Raw genomic sequence first — 24,436 nt, forward strand, 5'->3', positions numbered from 1 at the left:
GAGAAAAATTTTGTGTCAGATGCCAACGTTGCTAATTTTCTCCTGGACAGGTAAGATTCATCTATGTTTGGCTAACTTACTTGTACTTAATGTAAATAGACATTTCAAATATTCACGACAGTCGAACAAAGGTATATATGTTTGTGCAAAGTAACGTTACGTTAGCGCATATGGAGGAGGTGGGTCATCGAATTGAAAAGGTAAGGAATTTTGGGAAATAGAAACAGCGAGTCGTCATTCCTAACATTAGCAATGCATTATCTGAGCGCGTTTCTCTGTCATTATGCTGAAACGCCGAGGAAAACAACATTAGCACGTCGATTATGGAAAGAAAAAAAAAACGTATTGTGTAGGACTCGTCTGTCACGGATTGGTCAGGTTCTGCAGCTACTCACACGCAGCGTTCACAATCCCCTGAATTCTGATTAACATCGTCACTTGCCATTGGAAGCTCCTTGTAGCAGCCTACGTTCCTGCGGAATCCTGCAGCTTAGCTGGCAACCTCCAGTCAGGGTGGAGGGGGAGGGGATACACCGTTCTACAGTATTTTGAAAGTGATTGCAGTACCAGCTTTGGCCACAATCCTAAATGCGGTTCCTTTAAATATGTCCAGCGTTTATCGGTTTGTGCATCAGTAATAATGGTCCGTGGGGAAACACAGTGTTCCGTGTGTAGTTACAGTAAATGGACTAATTTTGCCTCGATGATTTTTCTTTTCTTTTTCTTAATTTTAAAGAACTGTTTTCTTTGTGAATATATTGTAAAATGTTATTTACTCCAGTGATCAAAGCTGAATTTTCAGCATCATTATTCCAGTCTTCAGTGCCGTGTGATCATTCAGAAATTATTCTAATATGCTGATTTTCTGCTCAAGAAACATTTCTGATTATTATCAATGTTAAAAACAGTTGTGCTGCCATTATTTTTCAGGATGCTTTGATGAATAGAAATTTCAAAAGAACAGCTTTTATTTGAAACAGAAATCTTTACACTCACTTCTGATCAATTTAATACATTTTTGCTGAATAAAAATATTGATTTCTTAAAAAAAAAAAAAAAAAAAAAAAAAAAAAAAGTCCTGATAAAAATAAATAAATAAACAAACTTTACACCGTTGAAAAGGTTCACACAAAAATATAAGTCAGCACATCAGATCAGCACAAAAATCAGCATATTAGAATGATTTCTGGAGGATCATGTGACACTGATTGTCACGAATCTGGTCTGTGTCCCGTTGTCCACTAATCACCAGATGTCACTCTCGCATCACTTACACACTCTGACTGTCACTATGCATCTCGGACTGCATCTCCCATCCTCCACCGCTCTGATTGCATCAGTCCCCGTGACCAATCAGGCGTCCTATAAAAACCCCGCTCCTCCTCAGTGCACTTCACGGTTGGTTGTATTACTGTATTGTTGTTTTGTTAGCTTTTCCTAGTATATTCCTAGTTCCTGGTTTTTGGATCTCCCGCCTGGTTTTCTCGTTCTCTTCTGTCTAGCCGCCTGACTGTACAATCATGGAAATATTCTGTGATGGCATAAACGATCCTTTAAAAACGAGGCTGAGACGCGAGGGTCTGCGCTCATCTCTGGCTGCTTTTTTAAACTTTGCGTTATTGTGTGTGGGCTCGCCGTGTACTGTGGGGGTCGCGAAGGGGGAACGCGACAACGCGGACGCGGCAGCCCCGCACCCCGCTCGCAGATTGGTGGTTACGCCGGATCACGACGCCAAAACCACGTTTGCCGCCTGGATCGCTCGTGAAATGGCGGCCGTGCAGGAGCGCGCTCAAGCTATGGCAGCGACAGCGGTGCCCGTTCGCAAAATGGCGGCGACTGCGGTGCCCGTTCACAAGATGGCGGCAGCGCCTGTGCGCGCTCACACAATGGCGGCGACGGCGGAGCCCGTTCACAAGATGGCGGCGGAAACAGAGCCCCGTCACGTCACAGCTGCCATACCAGAGCTATATGGAGTTACAGCTGCATTTCCTGAGTCAAGTCAAGTTGCAGCTGTGTTTCCTGAGTCAAGTCGAGTTTCCAAGTCAAGTCAAGTTGCAGCTGTGTTTCCTGAGTCAAGTCAAGTTTCCGAGTCCAGTCCAGTTGCAGCGGCATTTCCCGAGTCAAGTCAAGTTTCCTTGCCAAGCCAAGTCAGAGCTGCTCTTCCTAAGGCAAGTCAAGCTAAAACTGTTTTTCCTTTTACAAATCAAGCCACAAGATGGCTGCCATTCCAGAACCTGTGGTCAGCGCCCGGACGCCACCTGTGGTCATGATGGCCCACGTGCTGGACACACCTCTAATGACAGTACGGGCAGCTAAAGTGGCGCTCCATGTCGCGGCGGCTACCCCTGAGTCAAGCCAAGTCACAGCTGTTCCCCACGAGTCAAGCCAAGTCACAGCTGTTCCTCACGAGTCAAGCCAAGTCACAGCTGTTCCTCACGAGTCAAGCCAAGTCACAGCTGTTCCTCACGAGTCAAGCCAAGTCACAGCTGTCCCCCACGAGTCAAGCCAAGTCACACCTGTTCTTCAGGAGTCAAGTCCCGTTGCAGCGGACCTCCATGAGCCAAGCCAGGTTACAGCAGGTCCTCATGAGCCAAGCCAAGCTGCTGCTGTTTTTCCAGAGCCAAGTCAAGCTTCAGCCGCTGCTCCAGAGTCAAGTCAGGCTACGGCTGTAGCTTCCAAGTCCAGTCAGGCTTCCAAGTCCAGTCAGGCTTCCTAGTCCAGTCAAGCTTCCAAGTCCAGCAATGTCAAGGCAATTCCTGAGTCAAGCAAGGTAACAGCCGTGGTTCCTGAGTCAAGTGAAGTCAATGATCTTCTCAAGCCAGTTCAAGTCACTGCTGGTCTTCACGTGTCAGATCAAGTCACTGCTGATCTCCATGAGCCAAGTCAAGTCACCGCTGGTCTCCATGAGTCAAAGCAGTTCACTACTGTTCTTCACGAATCGAGTCAAGTCACAGCCAATCTCCAAGAACCAAGTCAGACCACAGCTGATCTTCATGAGCCAAACAAAGTTGTTGCTGCTGCCCCAGGGTCCAGTCACGTCCCACCTGACGGCCCAGGGTCCAGTCACGTCCCGCCTGACGGCCCAGGGTCCAGTCTCGTCCCGCCTGACGGCCCAGGGTCCAGTCTCGTCCCGCCTGACGGCCCAGGGTCAGGTCTCGTCCCGCCTGACGGCCCAGAGTCAAGTCACGTCCCGCCTAACGGCCCAGAACCTCGCCATGTTTCGTTTGACTGCGCAGAGCCGTGCCATGCCTCGTCTGATATCCCACGATCACGGCCTATCATGATGGCCGGTGTACTGGATCCACCACAACCTCCCGCTGCTGCTCTTCCTATAATGGCGGTTGCCATCTGGTGTGTGTGGGCTGCACACTGCACCCCTGAGGCCACGTCTGTTCACCAGTCTGCTCCAGAGTCCCTCTCTGATCTCAAGCCTGCTGCAGAGCTCTCGTCTGGTCTCCAGCCTGCTCCAGAGAAGCCATGCCAATGCCTCCTGAGGTGTCAAGCCTTGGCTGTAGATCCTCCCATGGAGGCGGCATCCCCCTATAACCTCTCTGCTTCTCCCCTTGTTCTGTCAGCCTCCTCTGTCTCTGCTTTTCCCAGGTCCCAGGCCATAACGCGGTCTCCTGCTCCAGAGGTCCCGTCTGGTCTCAAGGCAGCTCCAGAGGCCCCGTCTGGTCTCAAGTCTGCTCCATCCCAGCTCCCGCCTGGTCACAAGCCTGCTCCAGAGCTCCCGCCTGATCTCAAGCCTGCTCCAGAGCTCCCGTCTGTTCTCAGGCCTGCTCCAGAGCTCCCGGCTGATCTCAAGTCTGCTCCAGAGGTCCCGTCTGGTCTCGAGTCCGCCCCAGAGGCCTTCCCCGTCGGAGAAGCTGCGCCAATGCCTCCAGAGGTGTCAGCGTCAGCTGTAGAACCTCTTATGGAGGGGGCGTTAACCTCAAAACTCTCTGCTTCTCCCTTTCTTCTGTCTGTCTCCTCTGTCCCTGTTCTCCCCAGGTCCCAGACCATGACGCAAATTCCAGTTCTGCCCCGGAGGGCTGCTCCGCCTCCTGTTCCGCCCTGGGGGGCTGCTGCGCCTTCTCCCCCTATTCCGTCTGCCTCCTCTGTCCCTGCTTTCCCCAGGTCCCAGACCGTGACGCAGATTCCTGTTTCGCCCCAGAGGGCTGCTCCGCCTCCTGCTCCACCTCCAGTTCCGCCCTGGAGGAGTCCTGCTCCACCTCCAGTTCCGCCCTGGAGGAGTCCTGCCCCGCCTCCAGTTCCGCCCTGGAGGAGTCCTGCACCGCCTCCAGTTCCGCCCTGGAGGAGTCCTGCTCCACCTCCGGTTCCGCCGTGGAGGAGTCCTGCTCCGCCTCCAGTGCCGCCCGGAGGACTGCTCTACCTTCAGCTCCGCCCTGGAGTACGCCTGTGCCTCATGCTCCGCCCCCGGCTCCGTCCTGAAGGGCCTTTGTGCTGCCGGTCCTGCCTCAATCACCGGGTCCTCCGCAGGGACCTGGTCCTCCAGCCCTCGCCCTGTCTCACTCCCGCCCCACCGCTCCCCTGGACTGTTACCCTGTTGGAGCGTCTGGAAGCCGCTCCTTGGGGGGGGGCTATGTCACGAATCTGGTCTGTGTCCCGTTGTCCACTAACCACCAGATGTCACTCTCGCATCACTTACACACTCTGACTGTCACTATGCATCTCGGACTGCATCTCCCATCCTCCACCGCTCTGATTGCGTCAGTCCCCGTGACCATTCAGGCGTCCTATAAAAACCCCGCTCCTCCTCAGTGCACTTCACGGTTGGTTGTATTATTGTATTGTTGTTTTGTTAGCTTTTCCTAGTATATTCCTAGTTCCTGGTTTTTGGATCTCCCGCCTGGTTTTCTCGTTCTCTTCTGTCTAGCCGCCTGCCTTTTGGATTATAGCTCTCGTTTATTGGACTATTCTCTTCTACTGCCTGTATTATTCCTGTCTGCTCCTGCCTCGACCTTGCCTGTACGACTATGTCTTTGTCCCGCCAATCCAATAAAAGCTTGCGCATGGATCCGCTCGCCTCTCGTCTCGTTCTCCCCGTAACACTGATATGGGGTTAGAATCGTTGCATAATTCCAAATAAATACATTATGATCCACAAATAAATGTAAAGCGATTGACAAAAACAAAGCATATTCACAAAATAAATAGAATGAGATCCACAAATAAATTTTAGAGTTCCACAAACATGAATTATATTCACAAGTAAAAAATTAGAATTGCAAATAAAAAACATACTCACAAATACTTTTTTTTTTATTTTACAAACACAACTTTGCCCGGCATTTATATGTGAATCGCGTACTGTGCATTTGTAGATCGCTGCGCGTATTTGTGGATTTTGAAACATTTCAAGCGTCAAGACGCACACTGATCCACAAATGCATGGACTCCACCCACCTTCTACTTAAGCCAATCAGATACCGGCCACGTGGGGCTGACCAATCGTTGCATGTTCTCGCTCCAACCAATCATGTGTTGCCTTACAATCAGTGCGGGACCAGCCGTAATTCAGGACAATTAACCAGTCTCTTCAAAATGAACAACCAAGACAGTGGTGCTCATCACAGCATTATTGTAATAATATCTAAAATAAAACAAGTAATGTTATGTGTAATGTAATCGATGCGTGTAGAGTCGATGCGTGTTTTGACCGTGAGTGTGTTTAGCAAACTGGTATTCTACGGTGACCGGGAGGGGAGGTCTTCGGTTCACTTAGTTTGTTGTGGCCACGACATATAAACTCATGAAAACGTGATAATATAACACAGCCACGAGATATTCATTTGTGGGAACGTCATATCGTGTCGTGGCCACGAGATCGTTTTGTCGAGGTAAGGATGTCGTGGCCTCGAGATGCTATGTTGAGGGAACGACATCCATTTCTCGTGGCCACGTCTTATTATGATGAGGGAACGGCATATTTTTCTCGTGCATAAACAACCCTTCGTGACCATAGCAACCTGGGATTATCAGAGTTGTTTAAAACATTTTTACTAGAGCTGGGCGGTATGACCAAAAATTTATATCACGGTATTTTTCAAAATTATATCCATGTCACGGTATTTGACGGTATTTTTTTTTTCCATGCATGACTAGGTGTTAACCCCATTTCCTAATAAATTTGAGAATAATTACTGCAGTATATTGGCTTACATTGACCGGACTAGTATTAACCCAGGTTTGATTGGTCTCACAAAATGCTGCTGTTCACAAAGAGGTGACAGTGGCACTCATAACTGTAATGAGGTGAAGAAATCAGAATTCATGACTTGCAGTAAACGCGTCTTTGAGTGACGTCTGAGTCGCGTTTTGTGTTGCAGTGCCAACTTTCGATTGTTGTTGTTAAATAATTAATTCATAACGAATTAATTAATTGTAGCTTACCGTTTCCACTAGGGGTGTTCATTTCGGTTATTTTTCCTAACCGACAGCCGACGCTTGTTAACCGATTATTAACGTTAACCGACAAGATTACTTTAAATTAGAATTTAATTATTTTAGAAAGGATAAGTGTCTGTGACCCGTTAAAATATCAACATTTGTTTTCCGGGATTAATTTTACATGCACAAAAAGCAGCAAACAACAGAACATGAGGATTCACATGGACACATCACATCACCTGCAGCGCTTCTGCGAATGGAGAAAAACATCATAAATCTAGGCTATATATATATATATATATATATATATATATATATATATATATATATATATATATATAATGAATGAATAGGCTTATAAGATAAATCTTTTTACTTAATAAAACAAACAAACAAAAAAACAAGTGCAACAAGTAGCTAGTATGCAGAGTTTTGGTTCATTTTTGTGCTGCGCGAAAGGAAGACGGCTGAAAGCGGCATCCTATTTTTCTTTATTTTACAAACAGCAAACCGTTTACAGTTTTGATTATCTGTAAAGAGTCGTTTCCCCTGTTAGAAGGAAAAAATCAAGTGATTGCGCCGGCGCCGCACGCGCACACACAATCAGCCAAACATATGGGGGGAAAAAATCATCACACTGCTTAATCGTTATCAACGTACTGCCGTGATATTATGCCAAAAAATTTTATGTGGATATTGTAATGCGAGAAGTACAAAACCAGGTTTACATAATAAATTATATTTTAGCATTCAAATACATCTTGAATACGGAGACATTTGAATTTGTGTCCTATGAGAGACCCAATGTTAGTTTCAGTTTCGCTTTAACCTAAATGGTTTCGTTTTGGCTTGTCCCCTAGCTTCTTATATTTTTCATTCTTGTTCTTTTCTAAAAACTGTTAAATTAAAAGGATTTTTTGTGGAGTGAGGGGAACTAAAATAGCCTAGCCTATGTTTATAGTGTATTGTAAATATTTCGCGTCGACACCAGGTCTTTCTGAATGTAATAATAAAATGCGACTTAACGTTATAGGCCTACGCGATTTTTCTTTTTTCTCTCAAAAATGCAATTTCATTTTATTTTAACCATCCAGAAAACGTTTTAAAATATTTTGATTACTGAATTACTGAAAAAAAACCTTTTAAACCGTTTAACTGATTGTATTAATCGGTCAAAATTATTTCTGTCGGTTAACGGTTAACCGGTTAAAATGAGCATCCCTAGTTTCCACTACCTGACCCGCATGGTCTTTGTTTTACCCATAACCAAACCATAAATAAAAAAAGATAAGTTACATACAAATTACCACCCGTCAATCACTTTTTCCGCGGGACTCTGGCATGAATAGGCACAGTGATCTGTGTCGTTATAATGGCGTCGACAAACTTGTTGGTAAAAAAGGTGCAAATTCACCTATCTGGCAATACTTTGCTTTAGACCGAATGAAAGAGGACAGCCACGAGACACGTCTTAAGTGGTGTGTAGTTATCTGCGCAAAAGATGCGTAAACGACAAATTTACATGACAATTTGCGTGTTCACCATCCCGCGGAATACGGCTCATTGCCAGTGTCATCATCACTGCGGTTGCTGCTGCGGCGGGGGCGGGGCGGGGCGGAGGATCGCGATGCCGGCTCAGCATCGTGATGTCTATCGGCCATCGGCGATGGACGATGGGCTCTTCTTTCGACCCAACCCTATTTGGTACCACTACAAAACAATCCCCCTCTCAAACAATGTCCCGCGGCGGGACGTTCCACCGCTCTGTGTTCCCGACGCTTTGTACGCACACGCTCACCGGTATTGGGGTATATGAAAAATGAATATCATTAAAAAAAACAAAAAACACCGGTATTCGGTATGAAAAGGTATACCGCCCAGCCCTAATTTTTACTAACATGAAACATTTAATTTAATATTTGTATATTCTTCTTCTTCTTCTTCTTCTTATTATTATTATTATTATTATTATTATTATTATTATTAATAAGAACGTTATGTAAGATCGAAATGAGGGGAAAATATAAAAATATAATAATAGGCTAATGATAATGATGTTGATGAAGATGATGGTGATAATAATGGCCTAATAATAATATACAAATATTTTGAAGACGATTGAGGGATGGGTAAAAATGTTTTCTTGTATGCCTATGTTATTTAGACTACTTTAGGTAACGTTTATTCATTATAAACTTAATATGAATGCTGTTTACATTGTGTGCAATATAATAATTTATATTATAAAACAATAAAATAAATTATGAAATAATCTATAATAATTAATATAATAATTTATTAATTCAAAATAAAATAATAATGAATCCATCTCTGATAATCCCGGGTTCCTATGGTCACGCAGGTTTGTTTATGCAATAAACTCGTGGCCACGAGAAAAATATGTTGTTCCCTCAACATAAGAAGTAGTGGCATAAGTATGTCGTTACCTCGACAAAACCATCTCGTGGCAACGATGTAATATGACGTTCCCACAAATTAATATCTCGTGGCTGTGTTATATTATCACGTTCTCACGAGTTTATATGTCGTGGCCACAACAAAACTAAGTGAACCGAAGACCTCCCCTCCCGGTCACCGTAGAATACCAGTTTGCTAAACACACTCACAGTCAAAACACGCATCGACTCAGTGATACATGAAACACTGATTACATTACACATAACATTACTTGTTTTATTTTAGATATTATTACAATAATGCTGTGATGAGCACCACTGTCCTAGTCGTCCATTTTGAAGAGACTGGTTAATTGTCCTGAATTATGCAAGTACTCTCACTGATTGTAAGGCAAAACGTGATTGGTTGGAGCGAGAACATGCAAGGATTGGTCAGCCCCACGTGGCCGGTATCTGATTGGCATTCATGTTTGTGGATCTCATTCTATTTATTTTGTGAATATGCTTTGTTTTTGTCAATCGCTTTACATTTATTTGTGGATCATAATGTATTTGTTTGGAATTATGCAACAATTCTAACCCCATACACTGAAGACTGGAGTAATTTCAACAGATATTCACACAGAAAACATGTCGTAACCTTGCCCTTCAGTTATATGTTATGAAATAAATCATCTTTTGTCTGAAATAATATGAACAGTAGCTATGCTAATCTTTGTCCGTTTGCCTTCCTGTTTTTATTTTGGGATGTCTATCCCAAGGTTACTAGAGATTATGCCAGTTCCAGTTTGGATCCAGCCTCACTTGTGAAGACTTCAGGAGATGCCAGCACTTACAAAGATTTCAGATGATGGCAACTATACAAAGCTGCCAAATATTACCCTTATATTGTAATCATTGCCCTTAAAGGTAAGTTTGCAGATTTTCAACCAGCTTTGTTTTGTTAGTGTTGGTAATAGATGTAAATGAACACTGTTTCACATATTTGTAATTTTTATATAGTACTACTATACTACTATTAAATTATTTTTCAGTTTGGACGTCTTTTACCACGTTTACTAAAGAGCACTTTGGGATGGAGTATGTTTTTTTCATTTATGATGCAGATGTAAATGACTGTAAATGAACCTAAAAAACTGTTACATGCCCTTCTCATAAGCTCCAGCCTATTAGCAATGCTAATATTATTAAGCAAAATTAATAATGATATCTTTTAAAAAGTAGTATAGTGATTTTATAATGACCCACTATGAAAATAGAGTTACTGTGTTATTGATTTACTTTTAGGGAGGAACTTGGCAAGAAATCTACTTCACAGCACATCAGTGAAAGGCTTTCCTATGTAACAAATATGGATTCAAGTTTTCCACCCTTGCATATATCCATATCAGGTTTGTAAATGCATGGGGGTTTTATATTTTGCATCATTAGTCTTGAACGAAAAACACATGAAAAAGAAAACATAACAAGGTCACTGGACTTCTCACAATATACTACTATTATGCCAAAAATATTTTCTATTTGGCTAAACTAAACTTAAACATAGATTGATATTTTGTAATAACAGATACCAGATGTGATAGTCTATAATGCAGGCTGCCCAGTCCTGTTCTTGGAGATCTACCTTCCTGCAAACTTCAGCTCCTCTGGAGCAGTTGACAATTACCGACGGTTGTGTTAAATCAGGGTTAAATCAGAATTCTGCAAGTAGGTGGATCTACAGGCACAGGAATGGGCAGTCGTGTTATATTGGATATGTATGATGGATTTTGAACTGTGCTATTTTTATTGCAGGTTTTCTGGGATCCCAGTAGAAGACATCAGAACACCAGATGCTGGCCTGGACAGATGAACCTACAGTAAACCACACCCATCTCTGCTTTTGCATGGATGGCTGACTACTACCATATTCTATGAAGGTATTGTTATAGTAAAACTGAGTGGAATTTGTAGTTATAAAGAATAGTCACATATGCGTATCAGTAAATTTGAAGCAACAGAGAAGACATTTTTTTTGGAGTTGCACTTTTTTTGTATTTTCTCTCTTACAAACACAAAAACAGTTATACCATTTGAAATTCTCAGGTGCACAAATCCTATTCTGCAATTCACAAATTACAAAATGTATATGCTCACAGTTAAGCTAGAGTTGCTGCAGTTAATAAGGGGGCAAAACACTCACAGTTGAATAAAAAAAAAATCTCAAGTCATGAACAAATTTTGCACATTTGCATATACAGTCGTAGTCAGAATTATTGGCACCCTTGGTAAATATGAAGCCTGTGAAAATAAAACTGCATTGTTAATCCTTTTTGATAAAAGATCCTCCTTGCCTTGCATTTAAAAAATATAGACACACATCTTCAAGGCAGATTTGTGACATTTTAAACTATACAGATTTATTTTTACAGGCTTCTTAGAAAAATTCTGACCAAGACCGTAAATGAGAACTGATATCTCACATGTCACATACTAATTTGGGGCCATGGGGGCAGTCATGGCCTAATGGTTAGAGAGTCGGGCTTGTAACCCAAAGGTCGCTGGCTCGATTCCCGCACCAGCAGGAATTAAAGGTGGGGATTTTGAATAAACAGCGCTCTTTCCACCTTCAATACCATGTCTGAAGTGCCCTTGAGCAAGGCACTGAACCCCTAGTTGCTCCTTTGACCCACTACTACTAGCACAGTACACACAGCAAGTTTTTATTTATTTTAATAATTTGGATCAAACAGAATAGAACAGAATACAGTGGGTAAATGCTAGACTATGTTAAATTCTAATAAAGTCTGTAAATATGTATAGTTCTAATAAACACACATTTCAGGAAAAAAATAATTAATTTATATGACAAAATTAATATAACAGAATATTCTGGAAAAATTAAATATAGCCCTGCATAAATCTGGTATAACTGGGCCTGTGAATTCCTTAATTTGTGATTTGTGGAACAGGATTTTTTGCACCTTCATTTTGAAAAGGTTTTGTTGTGTTTGTGAAAGAAAGAAACAAAATAAAAGTTCGCAACACCTAAAACATTTTCTTGATGACTTCACTGATATATTCTCTACAAATACAAATTCCACTGTCACAGGTGTTCAGTTTGGCTACAAAAAATGCCACATACAAATATAACAAAGGGACATAAACAACTGAAAATTAAGGGATGCAAACTTATCAAAACTTATGATTATAAATCTAAAAGAAAAACATGTAGAACCTTTAGGTAGTGAAAATGGTAAAGAAATTAACTTTGTCTTTGACTGTTATTAAAATGGTTTTAAGTTTTAATTGCAAAGAAAAACTGACTGATCTGCTATGTACCTCTGTCTTATGTTTTCAAGGGTAAGAATTCTTTATAAATAATCTTTTCAGCCGTATGTCTTTATTTTGTGGAACACAAAAGGAGAGAGTGGCTTAGTCTCTGTAATTTTATAGAAAAGCAGCAATGACAATGAATGGTGACTGATGCTATCAGTCTCTTAATGTTCTGCTTTACATCTCCTTTTGTGCACCACTGAAAATAAGTCAAATACGTTTGGTACAAAATAACATGACATTTCTATTCTGAAGTGAATACAGCATTTAATTTGTAACTTGACACTTTTTATTGGCCTATAATTTACTTTCTTTGTGTGTTTACCTTCTGTCATTTAATTTATTTGTGTGTATTTGATTATTGTGTATTGTCAATGCATTTTCTATGTTAGTCTTGTATAGAAGATGTGCTCTAAACATGTATTTTTGTATTTTGTGTAAATAATAAAATTATGACTGAATTTGATGTTTTTAATAAATTATTACATATACAGGCTAATTTATCTAGTATTAAGTATGTGAGAAACAAGCAGAAGATTGTATAACGTCGTTTTACCCAACTGAAATCAACATCGTTTCAACGTTGGTAAGCCAAACAATTAGATCGATTTTATGTTGAATATGTGTTGATTCTATGACGTCGTTTCACCCATCTGAAAATCAACGTCGATCCAACGTTGGGTAAGTGAACCAATTGCATCGATTTTACGTTAGTTTTGAATGGCGTGCCTTGGTTCAACATTACCCCGATGAGCAAAACGACGTAAAGACTGACGTCAGAGATCAACGTCGTTGGGTAAAACACCAAACTGGATTGTGTATATTCTGTAGTGAAGTAGAGACAACTGAACATGTACTTCTACACTGTACAGCATATAATAGAGAAAGAGGCGAGTTGACTAAGAAATTGAAGGATTTAAGTATAACTAATTTCAGTTTAATAAATCTATTAAGTTGTGCTTCAGAACAGTCAAGAGTGCAAAAAGAAATACTCTATTATCTCAAAGTTACAGGATTGTCAACCGCCAATAAACGATACAAGAAGAAGAAAAAGAAGAACGTCGTAGGGTACCCATCCCTATTTGTGTGTACTCGTGTTTATCAGCGAACGGATTTGCCCCAAATGTTTCTTATGAATCTCTCCATAATCGAACGTCGACTTCAGAAGTGTTTTTGTGGTGTTTGATACTGTTTTGGAGGAGGTCAAGAGAAGCAGCGACGAAGATTAGCAGAAAGACACGGAGAGATGCACCCCAGGCAGGGATAGCATTAGCACGTTAGCACAAGTTTCAACACCATTTTATTGAATGTTTATGTATGTTTATCATGTGTTTGCAGCTTTTGTTTCATGTTAGCTATTTTTGATTATAAATACGACAGTGGAGAGGTAAATAATGAAGGGTTACGTGAGTTATTTGTGTATGAGTATGTATGTGTGCATGTTGTGGTGTTTCCAGCGAATATTCCACCTCGGTACTGCACTGCCTAAACCACATTCTAACCATCATAGTAAGCCAAATACATTGTTAATGAAACAGCTCTCACCTGATGGATTGTGCATGTAGTCGTTCAATATTCGCTGAAGTTTTCCTGATTAACTCAGCCAGGTCTGATCGCTTGGAGCTTGATAAGAATTATAAAAAAGAGAAAGCGAGAAAGTCTTTACCCGAGGTGTGGCAAGGAGGAAGGAAATACGTCATGTTCTTTTTGTGTTGCTGTGTGTGTGTGTGTAGTTAACGAAGTTAGTTGTTCTCAGAAAGTTGTACTGTGACCCATTTGCCTGATTACTGACACTGTTCTGGATTGCCCCTTTCAAGTTTGTTTGCTTATTGTAAATATTTTGTATATAAGTGTACTCCTCGTTGCATTTCCTAATAAGCCTTACACTCAATATATGTATATGCACACTCATCTTCCTTTCTGTATGGGGGCCCCCGGTTATCATAGCAATCTCTAGGTGTGGCTTCACACTTGCTCCGATGTTGCGAGTATCATACGTTCAAACTGGAAAATTACAACATCGCAAGTTCAGACCATACCGACATATTATCTTAAATTGCAATCAAGCACACCCAATCTTATCTTAGTTTAAAACTCTTGGTAGCTTAAGCAAAAATGCACTTCTCTATATTGCAATATCCAAGGGCGTAGATTTGCTCTGGACATTGGTGGGGACCTATGACCCTATTTAGATAACATACTTTTTATCCCTACATTAAAACCCTGATTATGTGCTTAAAGTGACAGTTCACGCAAAAAATGAAAATTCTGTCATCATTTATTCATCCTCCACTTGTCACAAGTTTTTTTTAATTTTTTCTTCTTCTGATAAACACTAAAGAAGATATTTTGAAGAATGCTGAAAACCTGTAACCATTGATTTACATAGTATTTGTTTTTCCTGCTACGGAAGTCAGTGTTTAACGGTTTTCAGCTTTTTTTCACAATATCTTATTTTGTATTCAACAAAATAAAGAAAATCATAAAAGTTTGGAACCACTTAAGGAGTAAATAGTGAGTAAAGTTTTTTTGGGGGGTGAACAATGCCTTTAATAGGCCTCACCTTTGACCCTTACTCTTCCCCTCTGACTGCACTAGTACCTGACAGGATTGCCACCTGATGAAATAGCGTGACAAAAAAGTGAGACATGTCAGTTCAAAACTTTTGCCAAAAACACTAATGAATCACTTACATCCTCAGCCTATCACTCCTCATAATGCTAAACATTAGTATAATCAACATGTATAATACACACACACATATTATATGTTATATATAATCAACATTCAGATTCACCTCCTGTGACCTTGCCTCTTCACCTGAACTACAACATGGCTGATCTGCTTCTGTCCCCTAATAAAAAAAACATTGAGGGATCCCTTATGAGCATTGACAGAGAATGCCTCAGCCTATTATTGGTAACAATGTTAAATCTCAGGACAACTAGGTATAATGATAATAGTCGTCATTAGATTAGGAGAACTGACAGGGATCATATTTATGACTTTGATGGATTCACTAGCGAACTTAGAGTGACTTACACTTTTCTTTGAAAAAAAGCTCCTTATGTCCAGCTTCTCTTTTTTTTGCTGCCGCCATCCTCACATGTATGTCACCCAACACACCTTCTTGAACGGGAAAAAAAAATCCACTGCATTTGACGCTGCTTGTATCTGAACGCCATTGCCTCTCACATGATAGCAGGGAAAGGCACAGCCAATCAAAATGTTCATATGTGTTTTGGGGGCGGAAGGACTCAAGGAGAGAACGTGATTTATCCCTTTCTGCGTGTCTAGGTTAATGCTGACAGCACAATGTTTTTTTTTTTTTAAGTGGATTAAATTATTGGTGGGGACATTTCAATGGTCGGAGGATATCGGTGGGGACACATCCCCTCCGTCCACCCTAAATCTACGCCCCTGGCAATATCATGCTTCTGTGCTTAAATACAACATATCTTTATAGCTAATAAAAATTAAATCTGCAAACACGTTTGCAAATGCATCTCCTTTACAGAACACTTCCTTAATATAACAACATTTGACTTTGAGCTGCTCTCACCTCTCACATACACTCCACATTTTTATAACCCTTAGAGGCGAGAGCAGTGGTTTGAATTCTCAATGTTTCCACATCTTCTATAACAGAATTTAATTCAAAATAAAAATCATTCAGTGCAATCAGCTCTCTCATGAATTTTATTATTCTCTTGTTTATATGTTCTTGTTTTCTAATCAACTTAATACCCTCAGTTTAGAAATCATCCTCTGGTTCTCCTCCGGTTCTCTCTCATCTTTGCTTCCGACATTTCCTCTTTTCTTCCTTCTTGTCCCGTTTGGTTTGTCGTCTCTGTAACATTTCTACACACAAATCATCGAGGTAAATTTCAAGTTTTTCTGGTTCATGATTAATATTGTCCCTATGAGGTTGTTTGGGAAATGGCACATTAACATTGCCAGCTGATACAACAATGTATGCATGTATGTATGTATGTATGTATGTATGTATGTATGTATGCATGTATGTTTTTGTTCATACAACATGTATACACACTACAGCTGCAAACTTGATTTGTTCTGCTTACACGCTTTATCTCTCCCTTTCCTGTTTTTCAGTGGCTTTTGGTTTCCAGTTGGTCAGAGAACAAACCTTCTTAGTGACTGCCTGGAGTGTTTTCCTACACTGTAAATACTTGCTTTGGTCGTTTTTTAGTAATTCATTATAATTATCAGTTTACTGTTTTAGACTTGTGTAAATGAACAACTATACCAATTACAAATTATGTTTTTGTTTTTGTTTTTTGCATGTTTTGTGTGTTTATTAGTTCTAAAATGATAACTCACTGATCAAAGCTATGTTTTGGTTATTAGAATTATTCAAAATAAAGACTGTTTAGTCAGAATGTTCAAATGTTTTTCTTGAATAGTTCATGGGTAGAGGGGTTGGGTTGGAGAAGTTATAAATTTATTTAAAATATTAGAGAAGTGCAAATGAGTAACAGAATTATTAATAACTTAAAAATGAGAAAGTAAAATTAAGTTTCAATAAGATTGTTCAATCCAATCTTTGCACAAATAAGTTGCATAATGCAAACTCAATAAAAGTCATTCTTAATCAGTCCAAATCAAATTAAGTTAATATAAATCTAAGAAATCTATAAATTGTATCAATCATATAAGTTTTTACAAATCTTACAAGTCTCACAAATTTGAGAAGGTTAAGTCTATAGAAGGTCTAGGCTAGCCTGTGAGCTTCAGAACAGAAAAAGAGAAGAAGCAAAAGAAGTAGCTGAAGTTCTCTGCCTGCTCGTGCATTTATACCCTGTTTTCTCGAGAAGGTTTGAAAGCAGGTTTCCTGCCTGCTACGTGACAAACTGATAAATTAAAACGTCACTGATGACTACATGATCTCATGATGTATGAAAAGAATAATTATAGTCTGTGGTTTTTACACTCCCCAGAAGTGCAGAATGGACATTTGGTTCATATATCTAAAAACTGCTGAAACTCATACATGTGCAGCTTCTTAAGATTAAAATAAGAGACCTATGCACAAGACGTATGTTAGGCCAGAATTAAAACTAGACATAGATAACCACAAGGAAATGGGCCGAGTACAGACTGTACAGGTCTATTATGCATGTGTAATGAAATTCGGTGACTGACAGCCAGATTTACCTATCAGTGACTAGTATCCTCAATATAAGGGCTGATTGGTTGTTGCCCGTGATGCGTCACGTCCGACTTTCCCCTTTGTGCCCGTGTTTACGGTGGTTACAGGTAAGCTTGCTGTGCTGTAACAGGCGGTTACTTTAAAATTGGTTGGTCTTGTAAAGCGTTTTTGTCCGTAAATTACAGTGTCATTTTGGCCTCGTGTCAGTGTGTTGTCGGCGCTGCTTAGTGGATCTAATGACTGTTTGCCTCTCAGGTATGTGTATCTGTATAAGCTTGTTGTATTGTGCTGCTGTCGATGTGCTTTTAACACTGTTACATGCTGAATAGGTACGATTTCCTGTACCCCAGGGTGCTATCGGTGGGCATGATTTATAGACCTGTGCTTGTACATTTTCTATTTGGCATGATACCTTGACGGTAAGTAAGATTTAAATGTAATTATAATTCATGAAGGAAAAGTATGAGGATTCGTAACGTCTCTCTTTGTGTTCGTTATAGGATTCTCCCTCTCGTTCTCTCTTGTTTTATATTGTAATTACTGTTGTCTCCCGCTTTGCGCTGCTAACCTTCGGCTCACAATCCTACGGTTTTGCTGTTTACACGGTCGTGCAGACGCCATTATCATCGTTGTTGAAAGGGGATTGTTCGTCTGGTTCCTATTGTGTTTAGTGCCCTTTTTCTTGGTTGTGCATCAACATGGAGAATATGACGATCTCATTTTATTGAGAGAAAATAACTGCTTTGTTTTGTCCCTTATTTTCTATTGACTAATTTTCCTTTTTCGTTATCTTTTGTCTTTAATTTTGTGGGAGTCACGTTTGTTTTGTTGTTTTCTTTTTGGTTATTGTACTATATATATGTGTGTGTGTGTGTAATATATATATATATATATATATATATATATATATATAATCACACACACACACACATACATACATACATACATACATACATACATACATACATACATACATACATACATACATACATACATACATACATGCATGCATGCATGCATGCATGCATGCAATTATATATTGTTGTGTTTGCTGTTTTATTTGTATGTTATTTTTCCTTTATTAATGCAACTTGATTTATGTCGTTTACATCTGACCTCAAGTTGCTTTGTAATTTTGTTTGAATTTATTTGACTTTTCCTACTGTTTTCTTTTAGTTTTATGTGGTATTGATACCCACATTTGTTTGGAGTTGCTTTATCAGTTAATTGATGTTTATGTTGTATTTTGCTTTAAGTTAATTGTTTATTTGTTTGTTATAGTTTGTTCATTTATTTTTGGTTTATTGCAGGAGCTGGGGTTCCACGGGTGAATGGATCTTCCTCTTTGTGGTGGTGGTGGTTCTTCTTTATTGCGTGCTGTGTACCACTTTGAGTGTGTGGTAGTGTGATCTGAGTGCACCCTGGTGTGTGTGCGCGTGAATGTGCCCTTGTAAAACCAGACTCCATTTTGTTTCCTGCCGTTGGGAGCCTCAGCCCTGCTGGTATTTATTTTATTTTGTTTTCATATTTAAAGTTGATTTTGTGTCATTACCTACATTCATTCTTTTTGTAATTTTATTTTCTTCCATTTAAAGTGGGATTTCTTGTTGTTTCTCTGACATTTTAGTGTCCATTTCAAAACATTCTTGTATTAATAAACACATTTGTATTTTTATATTATACCCACGTCTCCTGTCTACTTATATGAGGGAACTGAACCTGTGTGCTTAATTACTCCATTTTTGGGTTTTGAGTATTGTTCCCTAGAGCTAATCTCTAGGGTGGCGTAGTCGGATCTTTTTACTGGTAAAAGGTTGGTGTTCATAATTGTACCGCTCCGTCACACATGTGCCAAAACTAGTCACACAAAGAGCTCATTATGTTCAGTACATCTAGTATATGATACTTATGAGCTGTTAACAAAGAATATTATAAGACTTATGAGTTATTAATAAGAACTAGAGGAGTAAAGTTTGAGTACAAACTTTAAGTTGGCTTGAATAAGCCTAGCCTGAAAGTTTGAAGCAAATGTAAAAGTATGAAAGCAGCTAGCATGATTTAACACATTGCTTACGTGATTTAACATGTTTTAGCATGATTAGTTTGTTGCTTGTATTTTATAGGCTGATTACAATGTTGTTAGCATGATTAGCATGTTGTTACCATAATTTGCAAGTTACCAGAATGTTGTTAGCATGATTAACAAGTTACTAGTATGTTTCTAGCCTGATTAGCATGTTTCACACATGATTAGCAAGTTACTAGTATGTTTCTAGCCTGATTAGCATGTTGTTAACATGTTTCTAACATGATTAGCATATAACCAGCATGTTGTTAACATGATTGGCATGTTGCTAGCATGATTAGCATGTTACTAGCATATTGTTAGCATGGTTAGCAAGTTGCTAGCATGATTAGCATGTTTTTAACATGATTAGCTTGTTACTAGCATCTTGCTAACACAATTAGCATGTTACTAACATGTTGTTAGCATGTTTCTAACATGATTGTTAGCATGCTGCTAGCATGATTAGCAAGTTACTAGCATGTTGCTAGCATGATTAGTATGTTACTATCATGTTACCATGTTGTTTCCATGTTTCCAGTATGATTAGCATGTAACTAGCACTTTGCTAGCATGATTACCAAGTTACTAGCATGTTGTTAGCAGGATTAGCATGTTACTAGCACATTGCTAGCATTTTTCAATCATGATTACCATGTTACTAGCATGTTACACGAATGAAGTTCTGAGGAATGTTTTGGAAGTTTTACAGTCTGTCCCCTGCATCCGCTGTGGGGTGGGGATCTTTGGGGACATCAGGTTGCGTTCCAAGGTTCGCTTGCATTTTTGGTCAATCTCATTCTCTATAGAAAATAAAAATGAACCACGACAGAATAAATGAACAATTTTAACAATAGTACCGGTACATATAATAATAAACATATAATAATTAAATATTATTATTTTAAAAAACTAATAATAATAATAATAATAATGAAATAAAAAATGGATAAAATTCCCCTTACCTTTTTCAGTGAGAAAGGACCCATACATCAAATGAGAGATTTGCAAAAAAAATAAAAAATAATAAATAAATAAAAAAAAGATTAAACTTTCTCTGTCTCTCTGTGTGTTTGTGTGCGTGAGGCCAATTCTCTCTCTCTCTAACCCCTTACTCTCACTCTCTCCCCAGCCTGCGCATGTGCCTATATGTATGGACAACGCTAGGAAAAGAAGAAAGATGAACATAAACAGAATAAATAAAGAATTTTAGCAGGTTTTGAGTGAACAATATATGTGAAAGTACCCGTACATATAATTTGATGTTTGTACATAAAATGCTTTTCAATAATATAATTATAATAATAAAGAATAATAATAACTGAAATTAAAAACAAGACAATCAATATAGAAAAATGAATTAAATTGTCTTTTACATTTTCCTCTTTGTGCCAGATAGTTGTTGAGAGGTTTGCAAAAACCTAAAACCTTTTAAAAACTATGTCTATTAACCCAAAGCTTCTCAAAACGGTGCGTCACTCGACATGACAAGGGTGGGGGTGATTAGAAATGTCAGATATGGGTAATAGTTTTGCACCGGATGCAGACCCTAATGTTTTGCTACATTTAAAATGCAGAGTAGGTTATCTGTGTGCGGGCAATGCATATGCTTCTTCCAACACGACCATGCCGTCAAGAGTCCCCATCCGCGACGCCTTTAGGGCGTGCATGCTGTGATGCTTCCTCACAAAGGATGGCTAGCACAGAGGCCATTGTTCAAAATACTGATTCATCAATAAATCTCTAGTGAGAAATATCAGATGAAATATAAAATCATGTAGGCCAAAGTCATGTTTGTCATGCAAGTTTATAAACACCAATGTCAAAATAAGTAAAGGAACCGTTTTATTTTAAGTCAAACCATAAGGGATATTGTGGAAACCAACCATGATATCATGTTTTATGGAGGCTTTCCATAGACATAGTGATTTTAAAACTGTATCAACACCTAATCCTACCCAGCACAGTAAACTTTTATTTGCATTTATTTATTTTTTTATTATATTTTCAAAAACATCACTTAGTATAATTTATCATTTAAAAAGCTGTTATGATCATGGAGACAAATTGTGCTTAAATTTGATGTACTGTATTACCACACAACAAGGGGTACATGAACCACACACACACACATTAATGTTTTATGGCATCATTCCATAGGAGTAATGTTTTTTTTTACAGTACAAACTATATACCTAGCCACCACACAAATCTTTCTGTACATTTACATTTTTAATAAAACATTTAATATGTTTGTAAGTATTTTAATAACAATGACTCAAGAAATATCCTCATAAACCACATTTATGTAATTATAACAGTGTAAGACCCATATAATCATACCAATTTGTGTTAAATCAAATAAACACGTATAGGCAGACATATACACACACACACCTTTTGTATAAAGGAACTTATCTCTATTTTAAAGATGGTAATAAAAAAAAGTGACTATATATATATATATATATATATATATATATATATATATATATATATATATATTATTACTGGGACTACAAAACAACTTAGCCAAAAGGCACAAACATTACTAGGCTCTTAATATCCTCATAATATCCTCATAATCAGGCTAGAAACATACTAGTAACTTGCTAATCATGCTAATAACAACATTCTGGTAACTTGCAAATTATGGTAACAACATGCTAATCATGCTAACAACATTGTAATCAGCCTCTAAAATACAAGCAACAAACTAATCATGCTAAAACATGTTAAATCATGTAAGCAATGTGATAAATCATGCTAGCTGCTTTCATACTTTTACATTTGCTTCAAACTTTCAGGCTAGGCTTATTCAAGCCAACTTAAAGTTTGTTCTCAAACTTTACTCCTTTAGTTCTTATTAATAACTCATAAGTCTTATAATATTCTTTGTTAACAGCTCATAAGTATCATATACTAGATGTACTGAACATAATGAGCTCTTTGTGTGACTAGTTTTGGCACATGCATAATAGACCTGTACAGTCTGTACTCGGCCCATTTCCTTGTGGTTATCTATGTCTAATTTTAATTCTGGCCTAACATACGTCTTGTGCATAGGTCTCTTATTTTAATCTTAAGAAGCTGCACATGTATGAGTTTCAGCAGTTTTTAGATATATGAACCAAATGTCCATTCTGCACTTCTGGGGAGTGTAAAAACCACAGACTATAATTATTCTTTTCATACATCATGAGATCATGTAGTCATCAGTGACATTTTAATTTATCAGTTTGTCACGTAGCAGGCAGGAAACCTGCTTTCAAACCTTCTCGAGAAAACAGGGTATAAATGCACGTGCAGGCAGAGAACTTCAGCTACTTCTTTTGCTTCTTCTCTTTTTCTGTTCTGAAGCTCACAGGCTAGCCTAGACCTTCTATAGCATTCAACAACTAAAGAAAACGATTATATCTCATGCCTCAAAATCACATGGAATGATGCTGATAGACTTAAAAGTTCGTATTAAAGACCTCTGGAAGGCTTTGTTGAATGAACGATTTGTCTTCAGCTTCAGAAATACTCTGGAGATTTCAGCCTACAGAAAACTGGAGACTGAATACAGCAAATGGTCCTGGAGTCTTCGCAGTGCCATGATGGAAGCTGAGAACAAACTACACAACCAAATAGAAAATGAAGCTATTCATGAAGTTGAAGAAACTGATCTTCAGAGACAACTAAAAGAGACAAGTGAAGAAGTGAAAAAATCTATGTTAGAATTCTTTGAGAAAGACATAAATACAGATTTACTCATTCAGTGGAAAACATCATTTGAAATCAAAATCAAAGAGCTTCAGGAAAACATTGTGAGAGAAACAAAAAGGAAATTGAATGGGATTCTTCAGCAGCGAGAACTGAAGAAAAAGATTGATGCTCAGAGGACACAACATGAAAACACTCTCTATGAAAAGAGCAAAGAGCTTGCTTTAAAGCTCAAAGGAAAAACAAATAATGAAGAAACACTGAAGGAAGAGTTTGATTTGTTTTGGGAACAAAATGTGAAGAAGATCATAACAGATACTCCTGCAGTCAAAGACATTGACATAATGAAAGATGTGAGAGAGATCCTAAGTGATATCTACAAGGGAAATCTCCCTGTAGATTACAGTAAAGATGATGAGCAGTACAATGATATTTTCATAGTGTGGAGTTATTCTGAATATGTTACCATCAAAAAGCCTACAAAATGGTATAAAGAGGCTTACAAAAGCCTTAAAGGAACACTTTTATGTACTCCATCTCTTTCTCCAGCAGATGAAGCCCAAATAAGATCATTAGTCAATGATATTGTTCAGCAGACAGACACAAAGATTCAGTCATTTAACATTTCAAAGATGGGCTACAACATCAGCTACATCCAACAACTCACAGATTTCATCAAGACAAGAGTAACAGAACATCAGGAAGGACGAGTGAAATATGAGCTCAAAAAACAATTCTTCATTGATTTGGTTCTTTCCATCTGTAAGAAAGCAGAGAAGATGATCACTGACCAACACACACTGTTTAGAGAAGCCAATGATCCTGTAATATATATTAAGAAGAAGAAAGAAGAGAACTATAGTATTTTCCAGAAATACTGTCATGGAGCAACATCAGCTGCCATTTTTGGTGAGATTATCTGTCAGAAACTTAAAGAGCCCATTGAGCAGAGTGTCTACAAGAAGACTGCCAGAGATCTGACAGATGAAATGAGATTAAACTGTGAATCACTGAATGGAAACAGATCAAAACTGGAGAAACACATCCTGAAGACACTGGCAGAACAGGAGGATTTTAACAAATACATGGACTATGTTCATAAAAACAAAGATCACTTCAAGAGTTTCATCAGAGATGAAGTCAGTCAGTACATCACTGATAAGTTCAGTGTCAGTGTTTTTCCCAAGATGAAGAAGAACATTAAACTCCTGCAGCAAAAGATCATGAAAGCAGCTCATGAATCTACTAAACATGTTCAAGTCATCAGTGGAGATGTTGGTTTGTGGTTGAAGAGTTTCACACAGCAGCTCTCAGATGTGCTGATCTTCTCTGAAAAAGACCTCAGTGGAGTCAAACATGATGATGTTTATA

General features: G+C 38.9%; 2 protein-coding genes across 2 annotated transcripts in view; one reads left to right on the top strand and one right to left on the bottom strand.

Moving 5' to 3' along the window:
* The window catches only part of LOC127159265 (uncharacterized), a 29,107-nt gene extending 15,301 nt beyond the window's left edge, over positions 1 to 13,806 (bottom strand). The window contains exon 1 of the mRNA XM_051102142.1: positions 13,668 to 13,806. The gene's annotated coding sequence lies outside the window, so the exon portion shown is untranslated. The remainder of the gene's footprint in view (positions 1 to 13,667) is intronic.
* A 3,574-nt stretch (positions 13,807 to 17,380) lies between these two features.
* Positions 17,381 to 24,429, top strand: LOC127159263 (interferon-induced very large GTPase 1-like; the record flags this gene model as incomplete). The annotated part of the gene is made up of 3 exons (XM_051102141.1): positions 17,381 to 17,402; positions 17,481 to 17,714; positions 22,875 to 24,429. A coding segment is annotated over exon 3 (1,473 nt), but the record flags the coding sequence as incomplete, so codon positions are not given.
* Positions 24,430 to 24,436: the final 7 nt, after the last annotated feature.

Source organism: Labeo rohita, unplaced genomic scaffold (assembly GCF_022985175.1).
Source record: "Labeo rohita strain BAU-BD-2019 unplaced genomic scaffold, IGBB_LRoh.1.0 scaffold_204, whole genome shotgun sequence".
NCBI lineage: Eukaryota > Metazoa > Chordata > Actinopteri > Cypriniformes > Cyprinidae > Labeo > Labeo rohita.